The sequence below is a fragment of the Dama dama genome, chromosome 13 (genome assembly GCF_033118175.1).
Source record: "Dama dama isolate Ldn47 chromosome 13, ASM3311817v1, whole genome shotgun sequence".
NCBI classification, from domain to species: domain Eukaryota; kingdom Metazoa; phylum Chordata; class Mammalia; order Artiodactyla; family Cervidae; genus Dama; species Dama dama.
Window position 1 is genome coordinate 23,361,035 of NC_083693.1, and position 22,274 is coordinate 23,383,308.

Genomic DNA, 22,274 nt, shown 5'->3' on the forward strand with positions numbered 1-22,274 from the left:
AAGCACCCTATCCAAGAGTTGCAGGATTTGACCCTCACTCTGTCTGATGGATCATTGCCAAATCAGGAAATATTGCAAAAGGTGGGGGTGGAGGTGAAAGCCTGAGCTCAGTCAAAACTGGGGCTTAATGTAATAGGAGCAAACCCCGAAGAGAAGCTGGAGAGCAGGGCCAGGCAGTCCTTCTACCTGGGACACCATACCTGACTCCAGAAATGCTCGCAACATCACCTGCCTGCAACATCCCCTGCCACCACCGGCCACAGCTACGAGGAAGAGGTGTGAAGCCAAGTCAGGACACAGGGAGTGTGCAAGGGGCCTGGGGTCGTCCCATCTGACTCGATCCCTACCCCCTCACTCCAGGAGACTTTGGCCCTAATATTTGGAATGTTTCCAGCAGCCTCAGACAGGATGTTCAGGCTGTGCAGAAGGCTGGGAAACCGGTTTCTGTTCTAAACAAGCAGGAGGGAGAGGAACAAAGGTGGGTTAACAGGGTACCCCCTCCTTTGCTTTTCCTCTTGCCCTGAGCATCAGTCCAGACGTCCAGGGCGGGCTGGGGCCCGAGGTGGCATCACAGTTACAGGCTCCCTACCTCCAGGGTCTGGGCTGGTGACTTTGGATGGTGCCCAGGGGGACAGTGTCCCAAGCTCTCACTGAGGGCTCAGTGTCTGGGGGCTCCCTCAGAGCCTCATCCTCTTCCCATTTCTCCTGCTCTCACATTCCTGTAGGAAATGCCGGGGGAGAAGGCCAGGGTGAAGGGGTGACACCCTGGCCCCTCCCTGGGGCTTAGAATAATCAAGATGCAAAGAGAAGGGACCTCCCTGGATGCCCAGGGGTTGAGAGTCTGCCTGCCTAAGCAGGAGACTCGAATTTGATCCCTGGTCCTGGAGGATCCCACATGCCGCCTGCAGGGCACCTGGGCCCGTGCGCCCAACTACTGAGCCCGCACTCTAGAGCCCGTGCTCCGCAACGAGAGAAGCCACTGCGCCGAGAGGCCTGGCACCGCAACCGGAGAAAGCCCACGCGCGGGGGCGGAGACCCAGTGAGGCCAGAAGGGAACAAAAAAGATGCAAAGGGAATTCTTTACCTGCAGACTTCCCAGTGGAGTGACCGCAGTGGAGCAACAAGTGGACAGGAAATTTAGGCCTTTTCTTCTACCTAGTAAAACACCCGCATGTGAGCGCTTTGCATGGGTACACGCAGAACTGCGTGATGCTGCCGGCGAGAACCGGGAGGGGGGCACAAGGCCTACCCAGCACCTGGCCTCGGGGACCAGGGAATGAGGTCTAGCCTCTAGTTCTCTTGATGGAAATGCCTCTTTGACCCAAAACTGTCAGGAAATGAGGCTGCCAGAAAGAACACAGGCTGTGATGAGATCGCTGACTCTCCCTTCAGTAGCGGAGCACTTCAAATGGAGCTTCCTCAGCCCTTAAAATGAGTAAACCGTGACGAGTAAAAGAGATGATGAGTATGTATGAACAACTTGGCAGATCCTGTTTGTATTTAATTTTCATTATTGTTCCCGGTAAACCTTTTTGAGAGGAGGCTTTCTCTTCTTTTTGCTCCAATAAGCGTGTGTTCAGGGAGCCCCTACTTTGTAATGGGCCCCGGGCTGGGCTCTGGGGTCACGGTGGGGGATGGAGACAGTCTCCAGTCTGAAGGTGCTTAAAACTGAAATTTGGAGATGAGAAACTCACACTCGCATGCACAGGTAACACCCCAACAAAGGAACAGAATCAGAGCCCTCAGCCACACACGGGAGATGCTGAGAAGGAACCAGGAAAAGCAGTGATTCGAGACTGAGAGGGTATGTGGGAGTGGGCAGGGGAGAGCTGACTGGGAGGTGGCGTTTTGTTAGAACCCTAAAATACAAGGGGGCAGCCTCAGAAGCGCTATGGGAAGAGCATCACGCAGAGGAGTATGCACAAGCCAGGGTCCCAAGGCAAGAGGAGCCTGATGTGTTCATGGATCCCAGTTTTCCCAATTTAAAATTTATGTTGTTTCTGGGACCTCCTTGCCCCATAATATGGCCCGTGAATCTTCATCCTCACCTCTGTTTATTGGTCCCATTTTTGCCTCAAGATTGTGGCATTCTCCTACAACCTCCCCCCTCTTTCCTTCTCTTCCCTCATTGTTTCTTTACCTTATGTTTACAAATACGCTTTTTTATTTCTAAAATATTCTCCTCCTGACTGCTCTCTGCCCCTGACCTGGTTCTCTTTGCTTCTCAACCCTCTGGCAAGGCTGGACTGTAATCACGTCCCGCTTTGATCAGGGAGCTCTCTGAAATTTCACATCACTTCACCACGCCGAGGAAAGTTCAGTTCAGTCGCTCAGTCGTGTCCGACTCTTTGCAACCCCATGGACTGCAGCACGTCAGGCTTCCCTGTCCATCACCAACTCCTGAAGTTAGCTCAAACTCATGTCCATGGAGCCGGTGATGCCATCCAGCCATCTCATCCTCTGTCGCCCCTCTTCCTGGTGCCAGGAGCCCGCGGATGCCCCGCTGGTGGCCCTGGAGCACCCTCATCCCAGGCACGCTCCGGCAGGGCTGCTCACGCCCACTCTGCACGACCCAGGTGACCGCTTTGGTCTCTTGGTTCTCGCACTTTTGGTCCTTCACCATGGCCTTTGCTCATTTTGTTCCTTCGTCCAACTCTCGTAGCTTAATCCTGGGATCTCAGCAACATTAAAGAAGGCTTCAACTGTCTCCCTCCAGCTGGCTTCCAATCTCCATCTGAGCTCTGACCTCTCCCCTAAATATTATTCCTTACATACTGGTCACAGTTATCTACCATCTACGGGACCCTAGAGAAGTCCATCCCCATCTTGGGGTCTCACTGCCACGCCTGGAAAATACAGGGAAATGGGCTGGCTGGCTTCTTTTGTCCCTAAGCTCCAATAATTGGTGACACAATGATTTTTAAATGTCTTCATTCCCATATAGATGAACTCTGTCCTCTTAAAATCATCATGTTTAAAGTTAAACTCCCCATTAAGGCACAGCTACCCCTCTGGATTCTGATACACACAGTGGGCTCAGCCATTCCTGACGATCCCAGAGTGTTGTCATTTCTTCTCTGTGACCAAGACTCCCTAATTCTTTCTTCCTTTCCATTCATAGCCCCCTGCCCCCCAGCCCTCCCTCCACGCTGCTCCTACAGATGACCCAGGTGGTCCCCCCCCCCCCCCGCCCCCGCAGCTTCTGCCCCTTGCAGCAACATACAATCTGCACATTCAAAACATTTCAAGGGTCACACTTGTTCATAGCAGCTCGTCTTCAGCTTTGTGGGTTCCCTGGAGAATCCTTTAAAATGTATGGATCCTCTGTCCAGAAAAATGCCTAAAATGTGAAGAGGTCCATGGGCTTCCCTCGTGGCTCCGATGGCAAAGAAGCTGCCTGCAATGCAGGAAACCCGGGTTCGATTCCTGGGTTGGGAAAACCCCCTGGAGAAGGGAATGGCAACCCACTCCAGTATTTTTGCCTGGTGAATCCCATGGACAGAGGAGCCTCGTGGGTCACAGTCCATGGGGTCACAAAGAGTTGGACTCAACTGAGCGACTATGGATCTTCCGAAATGTATCACAGGCTCTTTAGAGGTCTTTAGAAACCAGCTGAGCCCAAAGCAACCCCTCAGAGAACCTCCTTTTTTGAGTTCCAGAGCCCCTGACAATGTGACTCTGTACCCACAGTTCTATCCTGTTTCCCTCCACCCTCGGGTCCTTCTGAAGCCCCCACTCCAGCCAAGCCCCGAAGGTAGCAGCAGCTCCTTGATGGGCACGTGAACCTTCTTTGGCTCAGGCCATTCTCCCCATCTGAATCATCAACTTCTTTCTTCTTGCAGCCAAGTCTTGGAGCATTCCTTCAAGTCCCACACCAATTCCACCTCCTCCAGAAAAGGTCTCTCTTGCTCTCCGCCCCGTGTGGACTTCCTCTTTGGAGCTCCTGTAGGTCTGAGTCATCAGCCATAAGCACAATAAGGTCAATTTTTGTTTCTGTGACACGGCGAGGCTCACCCCTAAGGCCAGGGACTGTCACTAGGCTGAGATGCGTGCTGCTGATAATGATTCTTCCTGATGACTACAGGAAGAAGGCTTCCAAAAGGCTCCAGCTGGGCTCAGAGTGATGCCAGCTTTTCTATATTTTATTACACACACCCACGTGTTTTCTAAAACATAGTATGAAAGTGAAAATTAGTTGCTCAGTTATGTCTGACTCTTTGTGACCCCATGGACTGTAGCCCCCCGGGCTTCTCTGTCCATGGAATTGCCCAGGCAAGAAAAAGACACATGTACCCCAATGTTCATTGCAGCACTATTTACAATAGCTGGAACATGGGAGAAACCTAGATGTCCACTGACAGATGAATGGCTAAAAAAAGCTGTGGTACATATACACAATGGAATATTACTCAGCCATAAAAAGGAATGCATTCGAGTCAGTTCTAATGAGGTGGATGAACCTAGAGCCTATTATACAGAGAGAAGTAAGTCAGAAAGAGAAAGATAAATATCATATACTAACACATATATATGGAATCTAGAAAGATGGTACTGATGAATTTGTTCACAGGGCAACGATAGAGAAACTAGAGAACAGACTTATGGACACAGGGAGAGGGGAGGAGAGGGTGAGATGTGTGGAGAGAGTAACATGGAAACTTACGTGACCATAAGTAAAACAGATAGCCAATGGGGATTTGCTGTAGGGCTCAGGGAATTCAAACAGGGGCTCTGTAACAATCTAGAACAGTGGGATGGGGAGGGAAGTGGGAGGGAGGCTAAGAAAGGAGGAGACATGGGCATACCTATGGCTGATTCTTGTCAATCTGTGATAGAAAAACAAGAAAATTCTGCAAAGCAATTAACCTTCAATTTAAAAAATAAATTAAAAAAAAAAAAAGAATACTGGAGTGGGTAACCATTTCTTTCTCCAGGGGATCTTCCTGACTCGGGAATCAAACACAGGTCTCTTGCACTGTAGGCAGATTCTTTATTATCAGGGAAGCATGGTATACTGAGCATGATTTATCTCGAACACCAGTCCTGCTGTAATAGGAAGATTCTCCAAGTGGTACTGAGATGTGGGGAATAAGGATGCCGTGAGCTCCTCTTGCCTGCTCGTCAAGAGGCTTCACTGAGATGTGAAAACACCTACTGAGATGCTGGGCATGCGGAAGACCCTCCATGTGTAAGTTTGCCTTCCTCCTCCTTTAGAGTGACTTTTTTTCCTTTTAAATGTAGAGCAGGTGGTAGGTGAAAATAGCTCAGCACTTATTTATTATCCTGCTCTAGGATTTCAGGGCGAGAAATTTAGAAGCATAGCAAAAGGATTAGATGTTTCCAGCGAGTCTGAACTCACTCAACAGGGAAGGTACCCAGTGGTGACGCTGGGGAGCTGGAGAAGATCTGTGCTTTCTGGAAGCTCCTTTACAGATGGGAAAATTGAGGTCCTCAGAGCTCAGGGCCTGCCCTCGAGGTGACAGCTCTCCCAACTCTTCCTCACCTGTGATGATGACACGTTTCTCATCATCACACAAGAATTCTCTCCTCCATCAGATCACAAACTCCTCGAGCACTTTTTCTGTGCTGAGTTCATCTTTGCTTTCTCTATGATCCAACAAATGTTGGTAATCAACCCTGAATATTCCTTGGAAGGACTGATGCCAAAGCTCCAATACTTTGGCCACTGGATGCAAAGAGCTGACTCACTGGAAAAGACCCTGATGCTGGTAAAGATTGAACGCAAAAGGAGAAGGGGGTGACAGAGGATGAGATAGCATCCCTGACTCAATGGCCATGAATTTGAGCAAACTTTGGTAGATGATGAAGAACAGGGGAGCCTGGCATGCTACGGTCCATGGGGTCATGAAGAGTTGAACATGTCTTAGTGACTGATCAACAACATCTTTGCATATCACCAGCATCTTGCACAGGGTTTGTGAGCCCCTGCATGTGACAAATCAGATGTTTTGTGATGACTACACGAGGCTCATGGTAACAGGTACCAGTGAGCCATCCTGAGGCATTTCTCCAGGGTCCTGGGATGCCTTATAAGGCTGCTGTTTCTGCTCCAAATCGGGAACAGACTGACTCTTCCAGCAGACGTGGCCCACGGCACAGAGTGTGCTGGCTACACATATAGCTGAAACGCTATATTTGAGATATAGTCATTGAACATTTATCAGATGACATGCCCTGGGTATATGGAGATGAACAGGACTGAATGGATCTTTCCCTCATGAAGAATCATCTTGTGCAAGAGGAAAAAAAAGAAGAACAAAAGCAAACATATCATCATCTGATCCTGGCAGAACAACCCTTTCCAGTGGCTAATCTCTGCCTATTTTCAAGACAGAAAATAAAAACAACACGCACAATGGAACCCTGATGAAGATCCCAAATCCGAAAAGTTCAACACATTTTACTTTATTTTATCTCAATTGATCTCAACTCTCAAATGCTCCAGCTTCTCAGAAGGTAAGATTAGGTACCATTAAGCCGGCTAGACCAGCATTGATTTAAAAACCCTCCTGGATACTACAGGATAGAGGAGGTTGCAGACCCTTATTAATCTCCTTGTTATCAGCATGATCTCAGCCTGCCAGGAGCCAGCTTGCTAGATTCCCATTTCTGGCCACATCCACATCTGCCTTGCTTCTGCGTACCAGGCCATGGAGCTTGTATAGCACCGTGAATTACCCTGCTAAGAAAACTTTATCAGTGAGCTGGTCTTTGTCCATGAAATCAAGGAAGAAGGAGAAGCGGGTTTCCTCTATAAACTAGATGGAACTCAATGGGTCTCAAATCAGACAGTTACATGGGAGCCCATATAACCCACTGTATTTTCTCTTCTTTGACCATGGAAAGGAATAAATAAATGATTGTGGAATGCGGGTGGCAGGGGCTGTTCTGAGCATTTCTCTGGAACTGACTCCTTCCTTTACTTTCTTTGTTCTCCAAACCAGCACTCACTCTCTGCCAGGCACCGTGCAAGGGGCTGAAAGTACTAAACCGACGCAGCCCAGATCTGAAATGGTCCTAGCCCTCCTAAAGTCACAGTCTAGCAGGCAGGAAAGGCACCACGCAAGAAATGTGAACTCTGAAAAACAGGGCTTCCCAGGTGGTGCTGGTGGTAAAGAACCCATTTGCCAATACAGGAGACGTAAAGGACATGGGTTCGATCCCTGGGTCAGGAAGATCCCCTGGAGGAGGAAATGGCAGCCCACTCCAGTATTCTTGCCTGGGAAATCCCATGGACAGAAGAACCTGGCGGGCTATAGTCCATGGGGTCTACAAAGAGTTGGACATGATTCAAGTGACCTAGCAGCCAACAGCAGAGGATGCTGGGAGCTGGGGGGCCGGGAGGGGCCCAGGGGGTCTCTAGTAGTGCTGCTGGGGGCTGGGGAGGAGCTCAACCGTCCTTGCCTTTTAAGTCATCAACAATATTGTTTCATTGGAGGATTCTCTTTTTTTGTGCACTGGGCAATTTCCCAGATACAGTGAGACATTGTATCTGGAACTAGGTACTTTTTTGGAAGATTAACTCACTCTCTATAGAAGTTTTACAAGGACTTGTCAGGGCTCTGCTGCCAAGGGGTTAGAAAATAGTCCCAAAGAGAAGTCAAGCAAGCACAACATCACAGCATCAACTTCAGTCATTTTTGGCGTCTACCTCCATGTGTTTTGCTAATTCCACTTTACTGACAATATTTTCTTTAAACTGACTCACTTAAAAACATAAATGAGTTTATCATCAAAGGAACCCTTAATATCAGTGCCATAAATAGAATACCAATATCCCTTGCCCTAAATAGAAGGTAACGGCAAAAATAAATAAAATTAAATTCCTGGCTTCCAGCCTGCCTCGAGGCTGTCTTTATCTGAAGTAGCAGATTGGTTTTAAAAGGCTCCCCTCTACTGGCCTTCGATCGCCCCTAGAGGCCTCCCTCATCAATTCCTCTGCTTTTTATAACTGAGGATGGAATTTGGAATTGGATTGCTGGCTGGGCAGGCCACCAAAACCACTCAGGAACCCCAAGAACTCTAGGGAACTGTTACTGCGCGTGCCAGCTGTGAAGTGGGGCTGTCAGCTGTGTGAATGATCACATCCAAGCCAAATGCAGGAGGGGGCTTAATGACACAGGCCAGGTGGCTGAGCAGTTTTCTCTGGAAATTTCTATCACTTGCCCCAACCGTGGGTCAAGGTTATTCTGGTACAGACACTGCAGCCTCCTGAAGCTCACTTAAAACGTCAATTTGACACTTGTTTACGATTTCTCCTTGCCTTATTTCATGGCCAGGGCCTCACTTTGGGAGGGGAAAGAAAGAGAAGCAGCTTAATCCATAGGGCTAAGCCCTGGCAGTCTGGAAATGGCCAGCTAGCCCTTGATGAAATTCAGTTATTTTTTTGTGTTTATTAAGCAGTTACTTTACACGAATCGCAGTTTACTCATCCATAAAATGGTTTCTTTCCAGGGTTTTAATGTGTGTGTTTTTTTAGGTCTTGCCATGTGGCAGGTGGGATCTGAGTTTCTCAACCAGGGATTGAACCTGTGCCCCCTGAATTGAAAGCTCAGAGTCTTAACCACTGAACCACCGGGGAAGTCTTGTCCCGGGTTTTATAATACATGTGTGAAACAGCATATGAAGACTCCTGGGTGCACACAGGCATCTGGCTGTAATAATAGCCATTATTGATTTTTCTGACATCCATCTAAGGGTCAAAGCCAACTCTGATGGGCAACAGGGATTGTCAGACAACTTTCCCCTGGTTTGACGGGTCAAACCAAGGTCTTTGCCTTGGGCTGGGGCTCTGCTGAAAGATCATGAGACCAATTATTCCCACCAATGCAGGGAGCATGTATACAATTTGCCTGGGGCCTTGTTCTGATGCAGATTCAATTTCATCAGGTGTGGGTTCCAGGGTGAGGCCTGAGGTTTTGCATGTCTACCCAAACCCCAGATGAGGCCCCTGTTGTGGGGCCAAGGGCGGCACTTTGATCGACTAGGCTCGAGCTCAACGGTTCGCCCAGTAGGGGTCCTCGGAGGGAGGGGCCAAAGGTATCCATATCACTTGCAGCTTGTCAGTGACACCAGCTCTCAGGCTCCACCCTGGACCTGCTGAGTCAGAAGCCTGGGGGTGGGGCCAGCACTGTCTGTAACAGCCCCCAGCTCTGGCTCTTCCCGCCCCCGCAGCAGCAGCTCAGGTCTGCAGTTGTAAGGGCGTGGGCGTTGTCCTCCTCCCCCCCTCCCCATCCTAAAGGGGACAGACAGCTGCCTCTCAGCAGGTCCTGGCCCAGCAGGATGATCTCTGGGGATGAGTATTCTGGGTCTCCCTATTCAGACTCACCCTGAGCCACAGACACTGAGGAAAGCTACTCACACACAGGTGGTAAGGAAAAAGACCTCTGGGAGGGGGGATGGTCTGGGTTGTCTGCACCCTTGGCCTCCCCTTCCTTCCCCTGCTCCCCTTCCCCACCACTCCATGACTTTCATGCAGTTTAGACTTTTACCAGACCATATGGGTCCCTCCACTGAAGTTAGACAGCAAGGCAGGCCAATGAGTATTTACAGTGTCCACAAAAAGTGTATGTTTGCACGTACACTTACATGCACATACACAGTCCTAAATCCCAGGCATTGGGAATTTGCCCTCCCCCTCTAGCAAGTGTATCCAAATATACTCAAAACAAAATAATGGTTCACATTGATGTTTTTCTAATTCTAATACCAGTTCTTTCCTCTTTTTCTCCCTCTGCTCCTTCCCCACTATGCTTTTTGGTACTACATTATTTTATGGATTAAATAGCCATGGAATTAAAAGACACTTGCTCCTTGGAAGACAAGATATGACCAACCTAGACAGCATATTAAAAAGCAGAGACATCACTTTTCTGACAAAGGTCCATCTAGTCAATGGTTTTTCCAGTAGTTATGTATGGATGTGAGAGTTGCACCATAAAGAAAGTTGAGTGCTGAAGAATTGATGCTTTCAAACGGTGGTGCTGGAGAAGACTCTTGAGAGTCCCTTGGATAGCAAGGAGATCAAGTCAACCCTACAGGAAATCAACCCTGAATATTCATTGGAAGGACTGATGGTGAAGCTGGAGCTCCAATACTGTGGCCTCCTGATGCGAAGAGCTCTCATTTGAAAAGACTCTGATACTGGGAAAGATTGAAAGAGGGATGAGAAAGGGACAACAGAGGATGAGATGGTTTGATGGCATCACCCACTTGATGGACATGAGTCTGAGCAAACTCAGAGAGACAGTGAAGGACAGGGAAGTTTGTTGTGCTGCAGTTCATGAGGTCACAAAGAGGTGAACATGACTTAGCAACTAAATAACAGCAACATTCCTTTCTTATGTATACACCACATTTTGCTTATCCATTCGTCCACTGATGGACATTTTTTGGCTACTGAAAATGATAGTGCTATAAACACAAGTGTACAAATACCTGTTCGGATCCTTGCTTTGGATTCTTTGTGGTATGTGCCCAGCCGTGGAATTGCTGGGTCAGATGGTAATTCTATTTTTAATTTTATGAGGAACCACCCTACTGTTTTCCACAGCAGCTGCACCATTTTACATTCCCATCAGTTATATTTTACTGATGCCTCAGAACACTATGAACAGGATACCATCAACTCCTTTAGAAAGTTTAGGAGCTGAGGCTTAGAGAAGGGAAGCCCCCTACCTGAGGTCACACAGGCAATGAGTGTCTCATCAGTGATCAGTCCTGCAGCAGCTCCCAGGGCCTCCAGAGGTGCGGTCCAGGGTCTCCAAGCGTGAACAGTGAGTCTGGCTCGTAGGGAAGACTTGCCAGTTCTTCTGTGTGTGTCAGTCGCTCAGTTGTGTTTGACTCTTTACAGCCCCCTGGACTGTAGCCCGCCAGGCTCCTCTGTCCATGGGATTCTCCAGGCAAGAATACTGGAGTGGGTAGCCATTCCCTTCTCCAGGGGCTCTTCCCGACTCGGGGATCGAAGCCGGGCCTCCTGCACTGCAGAAGGATTCTTTACTGTCTGAGTCACCAGCGAAGCCTCAGTTCCTACAGACAGGAGAAAAGGAAGACCCTAGGCTGGCAGCTGGGAGAGATTTACAATGAAGACCTAAGGGAGTCATATTCTAACGATGCTGAAGGGCAGAGCTTTGGCCTGGGTACCCGTAGGCTGGGGATGGGGCCGTGACACCTTGGGCTGGCTCCATCCCCAAGGCTGGCTGTTCTTTAAGGAGCTTCTTGTCTGAGGGCTGCTGCCCTGCTGCTTCGGGGGAAGAGGCTCCCAGCTCCGGCCAGGACCCGCACACCACTGCGGGTTCCTCTCCCACCCTTCGCTTCACCTCTCCTTCGAACAAAGCCTACGGACTGGGGTGTAGTTTGGACATAAGGCAGCGTTCACTTACGAGTCAGCTCCCAAACCTCAGGAGCCTCAGAGTGCAGTAGGAGAGGGTTTGCTGCTTATAGGAGAAGAGCAAATGCAAGTCACCTGCCGGATCAGTTTACCAGCTCATTTTCTCTGGGTGTCTTAGCCTCCCTGCTCCATTATTTAAGCCACTCTGGCATTTACTAAGCAAGAAGGTGTGAATTAATCCTGTGGATCACTCCTCCGAGCGCGGCCGATACTCTTTGTGCTTGAAATTGGATATCGGAAACCTAATGGCAAGCACCCACGTGTCACTGAACTGTCCAAGGGTGTGTCTGTCCCTCCTCAATGTGGGCTGAAATGCTGAACCCACATATGGGGTCGCCATGGTGTTTGGGAGGCTCATCTGCCCGGCCGTGAGCCCTTGCTGAAGTCCCAGTATTTCCAGTTTCCCTTTGCAAAATGTCTTTGTGGTACAGAAAATGGCCCAGGGTGGGAGGCGGGAGACAGGGGACACAGAAGTCATCGAGAGCATTCTGATGGAGTTGGGCAACGCTGGATGGCATCTCATTTCCTTGTTACTGGCTGTGTGACCTCAGCAAGACTTGGTCCTCTCTGGGCCTCCAGTCCCTCATCTGTAGGTGAACCAACTCGGCAGCTCCGAGTACAACGTCAGCCCCTAGGAAAGAGGCTCCCTGGGCCCCTACAACCTCCCTGCAGAAGTCTCCTCCCCACCTGCTTCCTTCCTTCCATGCCAGGATCCGGGAAGCTGACCACCCTAGCCCTTCTGTCTTTCCCCAGAAAAAAATTCTTCCAGGCTTTAATCATTTGTGTTGTTTTTTCTCTTCCATCAGTGTGTGTGTGTCTCCTATAGTGAGTTGATCAAACAAATGCACTCCAGAGCCACTCTGATGAGACCCGGTGGCGGAAAGGAGGGGGCTGGGGGAGAGGGAAGGAGGGAAGGCGGCAGGGGAGCACCATCCAAAACAAGACGCCGCGGAGCTGGCCACCGTGAATCGCATCCATCTCCCAGGCTGCCATATTCCATTACAGCCTCGCCTCTAGCGTCCTTCTCCGGAGCGCTCCTCGAGCGTGGCTGCTTCCCAGGTTTCTCTCTCCCACAGACCTCTCTCTCTCCCAGCTTTATCCTTTGGGGGAATGGGCGTGCATGTTTCCCTCACTGGATGTCATCTCGTACATCAGTTATAGATTGCTCTCCTGATTCCCTGGAACCTGGGTTCACATCCCAGCTCTGCCACTGACCGGCTGGGTGACTTTGGTCAAGTTGCTTAACTGTCCTGTGCCTTGGGTTGCTCATCTGTATAACGGAGGTAATAACAACATGGGCCTCATAGGATTGTTGGGAATATTACAGGCGCGAACAGAGCTAAGGTGCTTAGACTGTCATATGCACGCAACAGATACACCAAAATAATAATAATAATAAGACCATTGTTATTCTTTGCTGTCGTCAGCCTCCACTGAGAAAAGATGTGTGAAGAGTGAGCCCCTGTTTCTAGAAGCAATGCCCTCTATTTACTCTTCAAGGTAAACTCAGATCCCAGACTATAGGTTTCAGCCGTCAATAACATTTCCAAAAAAATTGGGGCTGGGAGACTTCTGGGATGGTCCCGTGGTTAAGATACCATATTTCCAGCACAGAGGGCCTGTGTTTGCTCCCTGGGTGGGGAACTAAGATCCCCCACTGCATTCCTCCAAAAAGACATGTTGGCGCTCAGTTTAGGAAAAATGTAACACTACTATCTACCCTCTTTTAGGAAAGAAAGGACATCAACACCCAAAAGAAAAAGAACATCATCTCAGAAGATAGAAGAGTTCTCAGGAAATGACAGGTTGAAAACTTGAAACTAACAGAATCGTCATGGCTACATTGTACCTCTTATTTTCTCTTTCCTTTTTCCTCCTGGGTCACCACCCATCTGCAGATCAGCATGGGGAACTGCTGGCCTCAGGGTCATTTCAACTTCCCCCCATCAACTAAGAGGCGGAGGAGAAACTGCAGCCCTGAGTCTTTAAAGGGGACCAGGAACCAGAGCTGCGTGCCTCTGTACTCCTGCAATAATGATAGCCAAATGCTGGAGAACTCTGTGACAGAGCAGAGAGCTTCTTTCTCAAAGAGCAATTTCGGAACTCAAACACACACCCACACAGGGACTCGGGGTTTCCAGGAGCAGCCAACCAGGATTCCAAGTGCCAGAAGTGTCCGGGAGGGGCCCACTTCCTGCCACCATGGAACACAGACACCTCTGGAGCAGTGCCCTTTGCCACTGCAAAGTCTGCGACAGCTGAAGCTAAGAAAATGCTAGGACAAACAGGTCCCATCAGGACACTGGGCGGTTTCCTAGCCGAGTGACAAATTGCAGGAGACTGGGGAGAATTTAAAACCAGCCCAGCTGCCGCCCAGAAGAGTGACTAATCTCAACACTTAAGGACAAGCCCCAGACCAGCAGTCACTCAGACACAGGGGATGGTTTCCCTGCTTGCACATGGGGCTTCCCTGGGGCTTCTCCTGGAGACTTGGATCTGGGCCCGCCTCCTCGTGGGAGGCTGCCACCTGACCACCCCTCCCACCCACCCCCAGTGGTGTTCATGTTCCTACCCACCCCCATTCTTTGTGATTATTTATTGGCTGTGCCGGGTCTGGGGTGCTGTGCAGGCTTTTGTCTAGTTGTGCCGAGTGGGGGCTACTCTCCAGTTGCGGCGCATGGGCTTCTCATTGCAGTGGCTTCTCTTGTTGCAGAGCACAGACTTCAAACGTTGTGGCACATGGGCTTAGTTGCCCTGCAGAATGTGAGATCTTCCCCGACCAGGGATCGAACCCATATCCCCTGCGTTGGCAGGCAGACACCTAACCACTGTTTCATCAGGGAAGGTCCCCCGCTGCCCAACTCTTTTCACTGTATCTTTCCACCTGCCTCATGAAGTCATTTTTGCTTGAGGCAGCTGAAAAGTGCAAGGCTCCTGAATCCCACTGAGGGTCCTCGAAGCTGCTTAGAAGTCTTGGCCGATCCATCATGATTCCCTGGTTTGACCAGTGTTTATCAGAACGCCACTTAAAGGTGCTTAATAGAGAAGATCTTTGAGATGATGCACATCAGTCAATGGCCATGAACTTGGGCAAACTCCAGGAGACGGTGAGGGACAGGGAAGCCTGGTGTGCTATGCAGTCCGTGGGGTTGCGGAGAGTCGTACACAACTTGGCAACTGAACAACAGTGCATCAATCTGACCTCTTAATTCTTTCTCCCTCAATGTTTCAAACACACAACATCTTTCTGTTGTGTTTCTGTTCGGCATCCTTTCCAGGGACCAGCCCTTGGAAGGAAACGGCTGGCCTCAAGTTAAGTCTGCTCTCACTGTCAGTGTGGAGATGATGAAGATGGACATAGCGGGCACTTCCTTTCGAGGCAAGAGGAGGATGGTGGGGGCGCTGGCATTATAGGCAGTGGCAGAGCTAGAAAGAGCTCTCTGGAGAAAAAAGAACTGGACAGAGTCTTGGAAGTGGAGCTTTACATCTTTGCATTGTTATCTGAACTGGCAGCAGGAGCCTTACCACTGGGGCCCCCTCTTTAAGAAACTAAAAAGTTCCTTTCATTCCCATGGCCTGCTCCCCAGCCTTTGAGATGACAAAAACTGGGCCCTCAACTGGGCTGTGACCTCCATGTTGGATCCACATGTAGTGAAAAGCAAGGGGCTTTCTGAGCAAGTGGAGGATGTTTAATTGCTTTACAACTGTGTGGACCTTTGGTGGGGGAGGGCTTCCCTGGTGGCTGAGATGGTAAAGAATTCGTCTGCAATGCAGGAAACCTGGTTTCAATCCCTGGGGTTGTGATGACCCCTGAAGTAGGATACAGCAACCCACTCCAATATTCTTGCCTGAAGAATCCCATGGATAGAGGAGTCTGGTGGGCTACTCCATGGGGTGTCGAAGAGTCAGACACAACTGAGAAACTAACACACAGACCTTTGGGAGCAGAAAGGGTGAATGCTTATATTTGCCATGTGCTTGGCCCGAGACCAGTCAATCGTAAAGGAAATCAGTCCTAAATATCCATTGGAAGGACTGATACTGAAGCTGAAGCTCTAATACTTTGGCCACCTGATGTGAAGAACTGACTCATTGGAAAAGACCCTGATGCCGGGAAAGACGGAAGGCAGGAGGAGAAGGGGACCACAGAGGATGAGATGGTTGGATGGCATCACCGACTGGATGGACATGAGTTTGACCAAGCTCCAGGAGTTGGTGATGGATTGGAAAGCCTGGTGTGCTGCAGTCCACGGGGTTGCAAAGTCAGACATGACTGAGTGACTGAACTGAACTGGGGCCCAAGTTTGTTCCTTCTAAAAATACTTTATGGGCTCTATTTACTAAACCATATACTTATCACCAGGTAGCTCCATGGTAAAGAATCTGCCTGCCAATGCAGGAGATGTGGGTTTGATCCCTGGGTCAGGACGATCCCCTGGAGGAGGGCACGGCAACCCACTCCAGTATTCTTGCTTGGAGAATTTCATGAACAGAGGAGCCTGGTGGGCTACAGTCTGTGGGGTTGCAAAGAGTTGGACATGACTTAGCAACTAAATGGCAATACTTATCACCAGGGGCCAGGGGGAAGGGGGAAAGACATAATCATTGAGTCCATCTCCTTAGGATACTGGGATACTAAGGGTACACAGAGGAGGAGTAGCTACACCAGATTGTCCAAGGAAGGTCTGGGGTCCTGGAATGCTTTGCAAAGGAGGTGATACCAGCTCTGAGCCTTAAAGGAGGAGTCAGAGGAAGGCAGGATGGATGGGGTGGAGTCAGGAAGAATAGTGTGTACAAGAAGGCTGTTCCAGAAAGCAGTAAGTGCGCAAGCAAAGGCACAGTTGCCTGAAGTCATGGTATGTTCCAGGGAACTGTGAACAATACAGAATGGCTGGAGCCCAGGAAGACTGGAGAGACAGGCAGGGACCAGATTACGTATTATCTTGTATGCCACACTAAAAGCAATGGGAGCCTTTACAGAATTCCACTCTCTCTGAGAAGTATTTATAATTTGCAATCTACAACATCCCCACTTTGTAAAACCTAAGCAATTTTAAAACCTAGCAACCCTGCTTTACAAGGGGAAAGAGGCCCTGAGTGGCGAATTGGTTTCTAAGAAGGATATCTATTTACAATTTAAATTTGATGCTAGGAACAGTTGGCAACAAGGACTTGGAGCAAGTCAGTTAAAAACCAGACTTTCTTTCTGTCCTATTTTATCCTCCAATCATGTTTATACTTGAGTGAAGTACACGAGGACTGGGGCGAAGATTGGGCTTTAAAAAAAAAAACAAAACATTGCCTCATCTTGTACAGGTATGTATGTTTCTTACGGAGTGCCTGGACTGCAACTGTCCAAGGTCATTTCCTTTCATCCCCACCTGGACTCATCCACCAAAAGGTGCACCTCACTCATCCTTGGCTGATGGCAGTAGTTGCCAGCTCACGGGTCTGATGATCAGAGCTGGTTCATTCATCACCTTCCCAGACAGTGTCTGATGTCTGACTTGGGTGCACCAGGACCCTGGCCATGATGTACTAGAGGGCATCAGTTCTGACCAATCAGATGTCCGTTCTAAGAGGGTGGTGCCCTAGAGGGACCAGTTGTTAAGCATCTTTTACTGTCAGCCCTAGTCCAGAAGCCTGGATGCCCAATCACATGGTGTGTAGAAGTGAGGAAGGTACATTCAACTGACATCAGAATCAGAGTTGCAATGGAATGGGAGATTTCCCCCCTTCTGAAGCTTTAGTCCAAGGCCGCACCCGAGAGTCTGGGATGCCCAAGCCCATGGCCAGTGAACTTGTAACCAGGGGACAGCACCAAACTGAACCTGAGCGGACTGGGGGCACTTTTGGGAGACGAGCCCCAAGTCCTTCTCAGTCTTCATCACTCACCTGCCCTCATTCTAAACTGCTGGGGCGGGGGTGCTTACTACTAAGTCAGACCACATCCTTAGGGAAACTGGGCCTTTGGAAGAACTCAGGGGAATGAGTTAGGAAGGCCAGATCTGAGACCTATTCTGTATTGCGAGTACAGGGGGCAAAGAATTCAGATAAAGGGCAGTCTAGGGCAATCAAGGGCAATCAAGGCAGGGACTTGGGCTTCTCATAGAATTAGGGTCACTGGCTTTATCATGAGCAAGTTATACAATCTTTCAGAGCTTCAGTGTCTTCACTGATGACCTCAAGGTAGCCATAGTACCTAGCTAGTTCCAAGAAGTTTGGTGAGGACTCAGTGAACTAGCGCTTTATTTATTTATTTTAAAAGTCATTTATTGATTTCACTTTTTAAATTTATTTTTTGATCTTACCATGCCAAAAATAATCCTGGGGGCATGTGAGATCTTAGTTCCCCAACCAGGGATCAAACCTTCACCCCTACAGTGGAAGCATGGAGTCTTAACCCCTGGATCGACAGGGAAGTCCCGAACTAGTGCTTTAAAGCAGTAAGTGTGGCGTCTGGCACTATTTCTGCTTGACAAATAGTAGCTCTTGGGGCCACTTAGTAGGGGACCACTGGGTCTCCACAAGGATGACATGTGTTAATATCTACAAAACTCTTGGCGTAGCTCTTGCTTCAAGCACTCAATAAATCAATAAACGTTAATGACCCTCATCATCTTCATCTGTGCCATTGCCATGCTTTCTATTATGATTATTATTACTAGCTACATCCTCTTTGGGAGTTCCCAGGTGGCACTAGTGGTAAAGAACCCACCTGCCAATGCAGGAGACATAAGAGAAGTGGGTTCAATCCCTGGGTCGGGAAGATCCCCTGGAGGAGGGCATGGCAACCCACTCCAGTATTCTTGCCTGGACAATCCCATGGACAGAGGAGCTTGGTGGGCTGCAGTCCATAGGGTCGCAAAGAGTCAGACATGACTGAAGCGACTTAGCATGTGTGCACATCCTGTTTGTCCAGAGTTCTGTTATTCTTTTATGATTAGAGAACTCACTTGGGGACTGGGGCATGGGGTTATAAGCGACAACACCAGCTTAAATGAGCAGGCTTGCTCTGTCCTCAACCAGCCACGGTATAATCTTGGGTAAGTGATGCTACTTCTCAGGGTCAAATTTACCCGAATTACAAAAAGAGAGGAGGTTTCTTAGGCTGAGCCCTGCACTCCCTTTTTGTTCCAAGACTGTGAGTGTTAGCCTTCCCTAAGGATGCCATGCATGTCCATCACCAGGCCAGACCCCAGGGGGATATTTATCCATTAGATGCCTACTGAATACCTTCTGTGTGTCAGGTTCTGAGGCCACCATGGTAGGCAAAACAGCCATGCTCACAACTCTCTCTTGAAGGTTATACTCAAGACGAAAGCTCAGGGGATGATCAGAAAAAGTTTGGCTTATGATTTTGTCCAAAGGACTCTAAAATTTGGGGCTGCTGCATGAGTTGAGGGGAGCTTTTACCAAAGTTCCACCCAATCTCTGATTGAGAATTTGAATTCACTCTTCAAAATCTTAACAAAGAACTCATCTTCTTACATTTTCTTTTCCCATTCAACCCCAGGGAGGCATTTCCACAAGCAAGTAAGTTAGAAAAGGAACTGGGAAAATCATTACTTAGCAAGAGACGTGTCTCTAGGGAAATAGCCCCTGGAAGAAAGCCGTGCCCTTCGAAACCCCTTAGACGATTCCTTGGGCAGGACAGAACTTCTGAGAACACCACATCAAAAGGCTTAATACTAAAAGGAATCAAGAGCTTAGCAAAAATGTATCTCAGTTTTGTTCCTCTAGATAACACACATGAAATCGTCTTTCCTCTTTTACTTCTCATTTGTTAATCCTTGGAAATTTTACTCCAAAAAGAGATTTTTTTTCCCCCTTCCTTCCTTCCTAACAGATCACAGGGTCCTACCACTGTCTTCCAGAAACAGTCATCCTTTAACAGAACCCCTATTTTCTCCCAGGGACCAGCACTGGGGCAGCTGATTTGCAATCTTCCGGGGCACAGGGTTGGCGCCACAGCCCCATGGTCTGAAGTTCGATTCCAGGTCTCCCGGGAAGGCAAGGCATAGGTTGAGGAAGACAGGAGTCCGATGCCTGGTGCCCCTCACTGGCTACTGTGCCAGGGCCCTTACTGCACTGAGCCCCCACTGGCTGTCCAAAGTTGGGGTGCTCCCAGGGATTAAATAAGTGACTGAGCTTGCAACTCGGCTTGTAAGCTTGGATTCTGTTCCTGGGCTCCATGTTCTTCCTCCTCGAGTCATGGCAAATCCCAGATGAGTGACCCATGTGTGGGGCAGACTGGGGGTGGCGCTGGAGGAGGGCTGAAGGAGAGGACTGTCTCAGGCCTGGGTCAGGACTGGTCAAGCCAGGGGTCAGCCTGAGGACAGCAGCACCAGAGGCGGGGGGGAGGGGGTAATGCCACACAATAGAACACATTTGACTTGTTTGACAATTTTCCCCACGGTGGGCCCAAGCAGAAATGTGCCCCTTCCCCAACCCCAATGAAATAGATCTAAGGAAACACACCCACAGCAGAGGAGCCCTGGCTTTTAAGCATATGGTAAATGTCCTTCTTAGCTCCCCTCTTGGAGCTTATTTCCGGATACCCTATTGAAACAACCTAAACTGGGGAGTGGGTTTACAAGGTATTTGGCAGGAAAACGCAGCATTATATGCAAAGTGATTTCCTGATCATATTTTACAAATTAAAAGTCACTGGTCTCTAGAAGAAATTCGGGAAAAGTTCAGTGACAGGACAAGCAAGCAATGCCTAACAGCGCCCAGCTCTTAAGTTTTCCTGGCACAACAATGGGCAGCCGCTGTTCCTTCCCCCGTGGGTCACGGTCACCAAGTGGCTCCGGCCAGGCAGAGCCCACATCTTGGGGAAGAATGGGTGTGTGTGTGTGTGTGTGAAGGGGGGGAGCCAAGAGAAAGGCGCTCCCCACCGCGTCCTCCGTCACCCCAAGACTTGTCCTACCGGATTTGCTTTCCGATCCACAGTTTTGAGACTAACGGCTACCGAAAGCAGCGTTTCTCTTATCTCCGCGTGGAAGCCTGTCGTGTATTACTTGAACAGTATTTGTGAAAGTTTTCTGAGCTCTTGGAGAAATCGAGGAGGAGGGAGAGAAAGAGAGCGGGTTCTTGAAGAGCAGGGGACTTCCCAGAAGAAATGCTGGGGTGGCCAAGCCGGGCAGGGGCAGGGAGCAAAAGCGAGAGCAGGCAGTGGCGCCCGCCCCCGGTTTCAGTCCTTAGGGCCTTGGCATCCTGGGCCAGGGCTGGCATTTCCCTTTGGAGGAACCTGTCGGCTCAGCCCGCCCTCAACTAGCGCCGAGAGGGAATGAAATAACCAGCGGGACAATGGAGGGGCGCGCGCGGCGCGGGACCAGCGGGAGGGAGCCTGCCCGGGGCTAGCCCCACGGAGGAAGGGACTTTCTGCCCACTCTGTGACCTCGCTTTCTCTCTGCTCTGGGCCAGGAGGCTCTCCAAAGGGCCTCTCAGAACCCTGGATAGCCCCCTCCCCACACTTGCCCATCGCGGGGTGGAGGCTCTTTGTGGAGAAGGGCTGGCCAGCGTGCGGGCGGCAGCGGGGCGGGGCGCGAGCCTCAGCCTCCCGGACCCACAGCCGGTGCGTCCCGCGCCGCGAGTGCGCACTCCTGGAAGTCCTGCGCCAGGACCGGGGCTCTCGGTCCCGCCCTTGGAGAGATCGGGAGAAAAGCGAGGGCTAGACCGTGTGCCTGGGAACCCCGGGCCCCTGCCCCGCCCCAACCCGCAGCCAGGACAAGCGGATGGCGGTCTAGACTTTGCCGAAAGGTCTCCGTCTCCGAGACCAGAGCGCACAGGAACCCGGGGGCGCAGGGGGCGCGGCGGAATTAGCTGAACGTCCAAAACCAGGTGAGGGTGGGGAAGGGATGTCAGCTAACCCCTGCGCGCTCCTACCAGCCCAGTGCTGGGCTCCCCAGTGCTGGGCTCCCGGGCAGGCGGGAGGCGCGTGTGCGTATCTGGGTGTCCTGGGGACCCTCGCCTTCCCGGGAGCCCGTGGAGAGACCCCGCCTTTCGCCCTGGGCCCGGGGATCCCCTCCCCCAGCACAGAGATCCCCGCGCGCCCCCTGCCCACTTTGCTAAGGCGAGAAAGCGGCCGAGCCGGAGACAAAGAAACTCCAACCTCCTCCACTCTCGGCCTCTCCGCCCGCCCCAGACACTCCCCGGCGCCCTCCCTCGACCCCGGCGACGACGCGCGCGGACAGGCCGAGGAAGGGAGGTAGGGTGGGCGAGTCTGCTCCCCTACGCGGGCCAGCTGGAGACTGCCAGTGATCCCGGCCCGGGCACTTCCCGCGGCAGCCGCGCCCCCGCCCTCCGCTGCGCAGACAGTCCCGGGCCCCCGGCACCGCCACCCGGGATCCAAATCGTTCCCCACCTCTCCCGGCGAGCGACAGGGGGGCGCGGCGCGCACACAAAGCGGGTGCAAGGGTGGATACAGAGTGCCGGTGTGGAAGAGATTCCGCCCGGGCTCGGCACGGGCCCCGGCGCAGCTATTTATTTACCCGATTTCTTCTTCGATCTCGGAGATGTCTGCGAAGATGAGGAAGACCACAAGCAGCGTGAGCGCAGCCAGCATCCAGCTCCGGAACTGCAGCTGCATGGTGGGTTCGCGCCCACCGGGACCCGCGCGGGCCGGCGAGAAGAGCTGGAGCTGGGGGGCGCAGCGGCAGGCGCCCGAGCCTCGGCGCGCAGCCGGGCAGACACGCTGCGCTCCGGCCGAGTCCGGGCCAGCAGCGGCGGCGGCGGCAGCAGACAAGGGTTGCTCCGGCGCCGCGAGCCCGCTCGCTCGCTCTCAGCTCGCGTCCGCCCCTCCTCTCCACTCCCCTCCCCTCCCTTCCCCCGCCCCGCGCGGGGCCCGCGCGCAGTTTGA

General features: G+C 50.9%; 1 protein-coding gene across 1 annotated transcript in view; it reads right to left on the bottom strand.

Moving 5' to 3' along the window:
- The window catches only part of ST8SIA2 (ST8 alpha-N-acetyl-neuraminide alpha-2,8-sialyltransferase 2), a 78,986-nt gene extending 56,982 nt beyond the window's left edge, over nucleotides 1-22,004 (bottom strand). The window contains exon 1 of the mRNA XM_061159593.1: nucleotides 21,907-22,004. Coding sequence (XP_061015576.1) covers nucleotides 21,907-22,004 — 98 coding nt within the window. The remainder of the gene's footprint in view (nucleotides 1-21,906) is intronic.
- Between the last annotated feature and the right edge of the window lie 270 nt (nucleotides 22,005-22,274).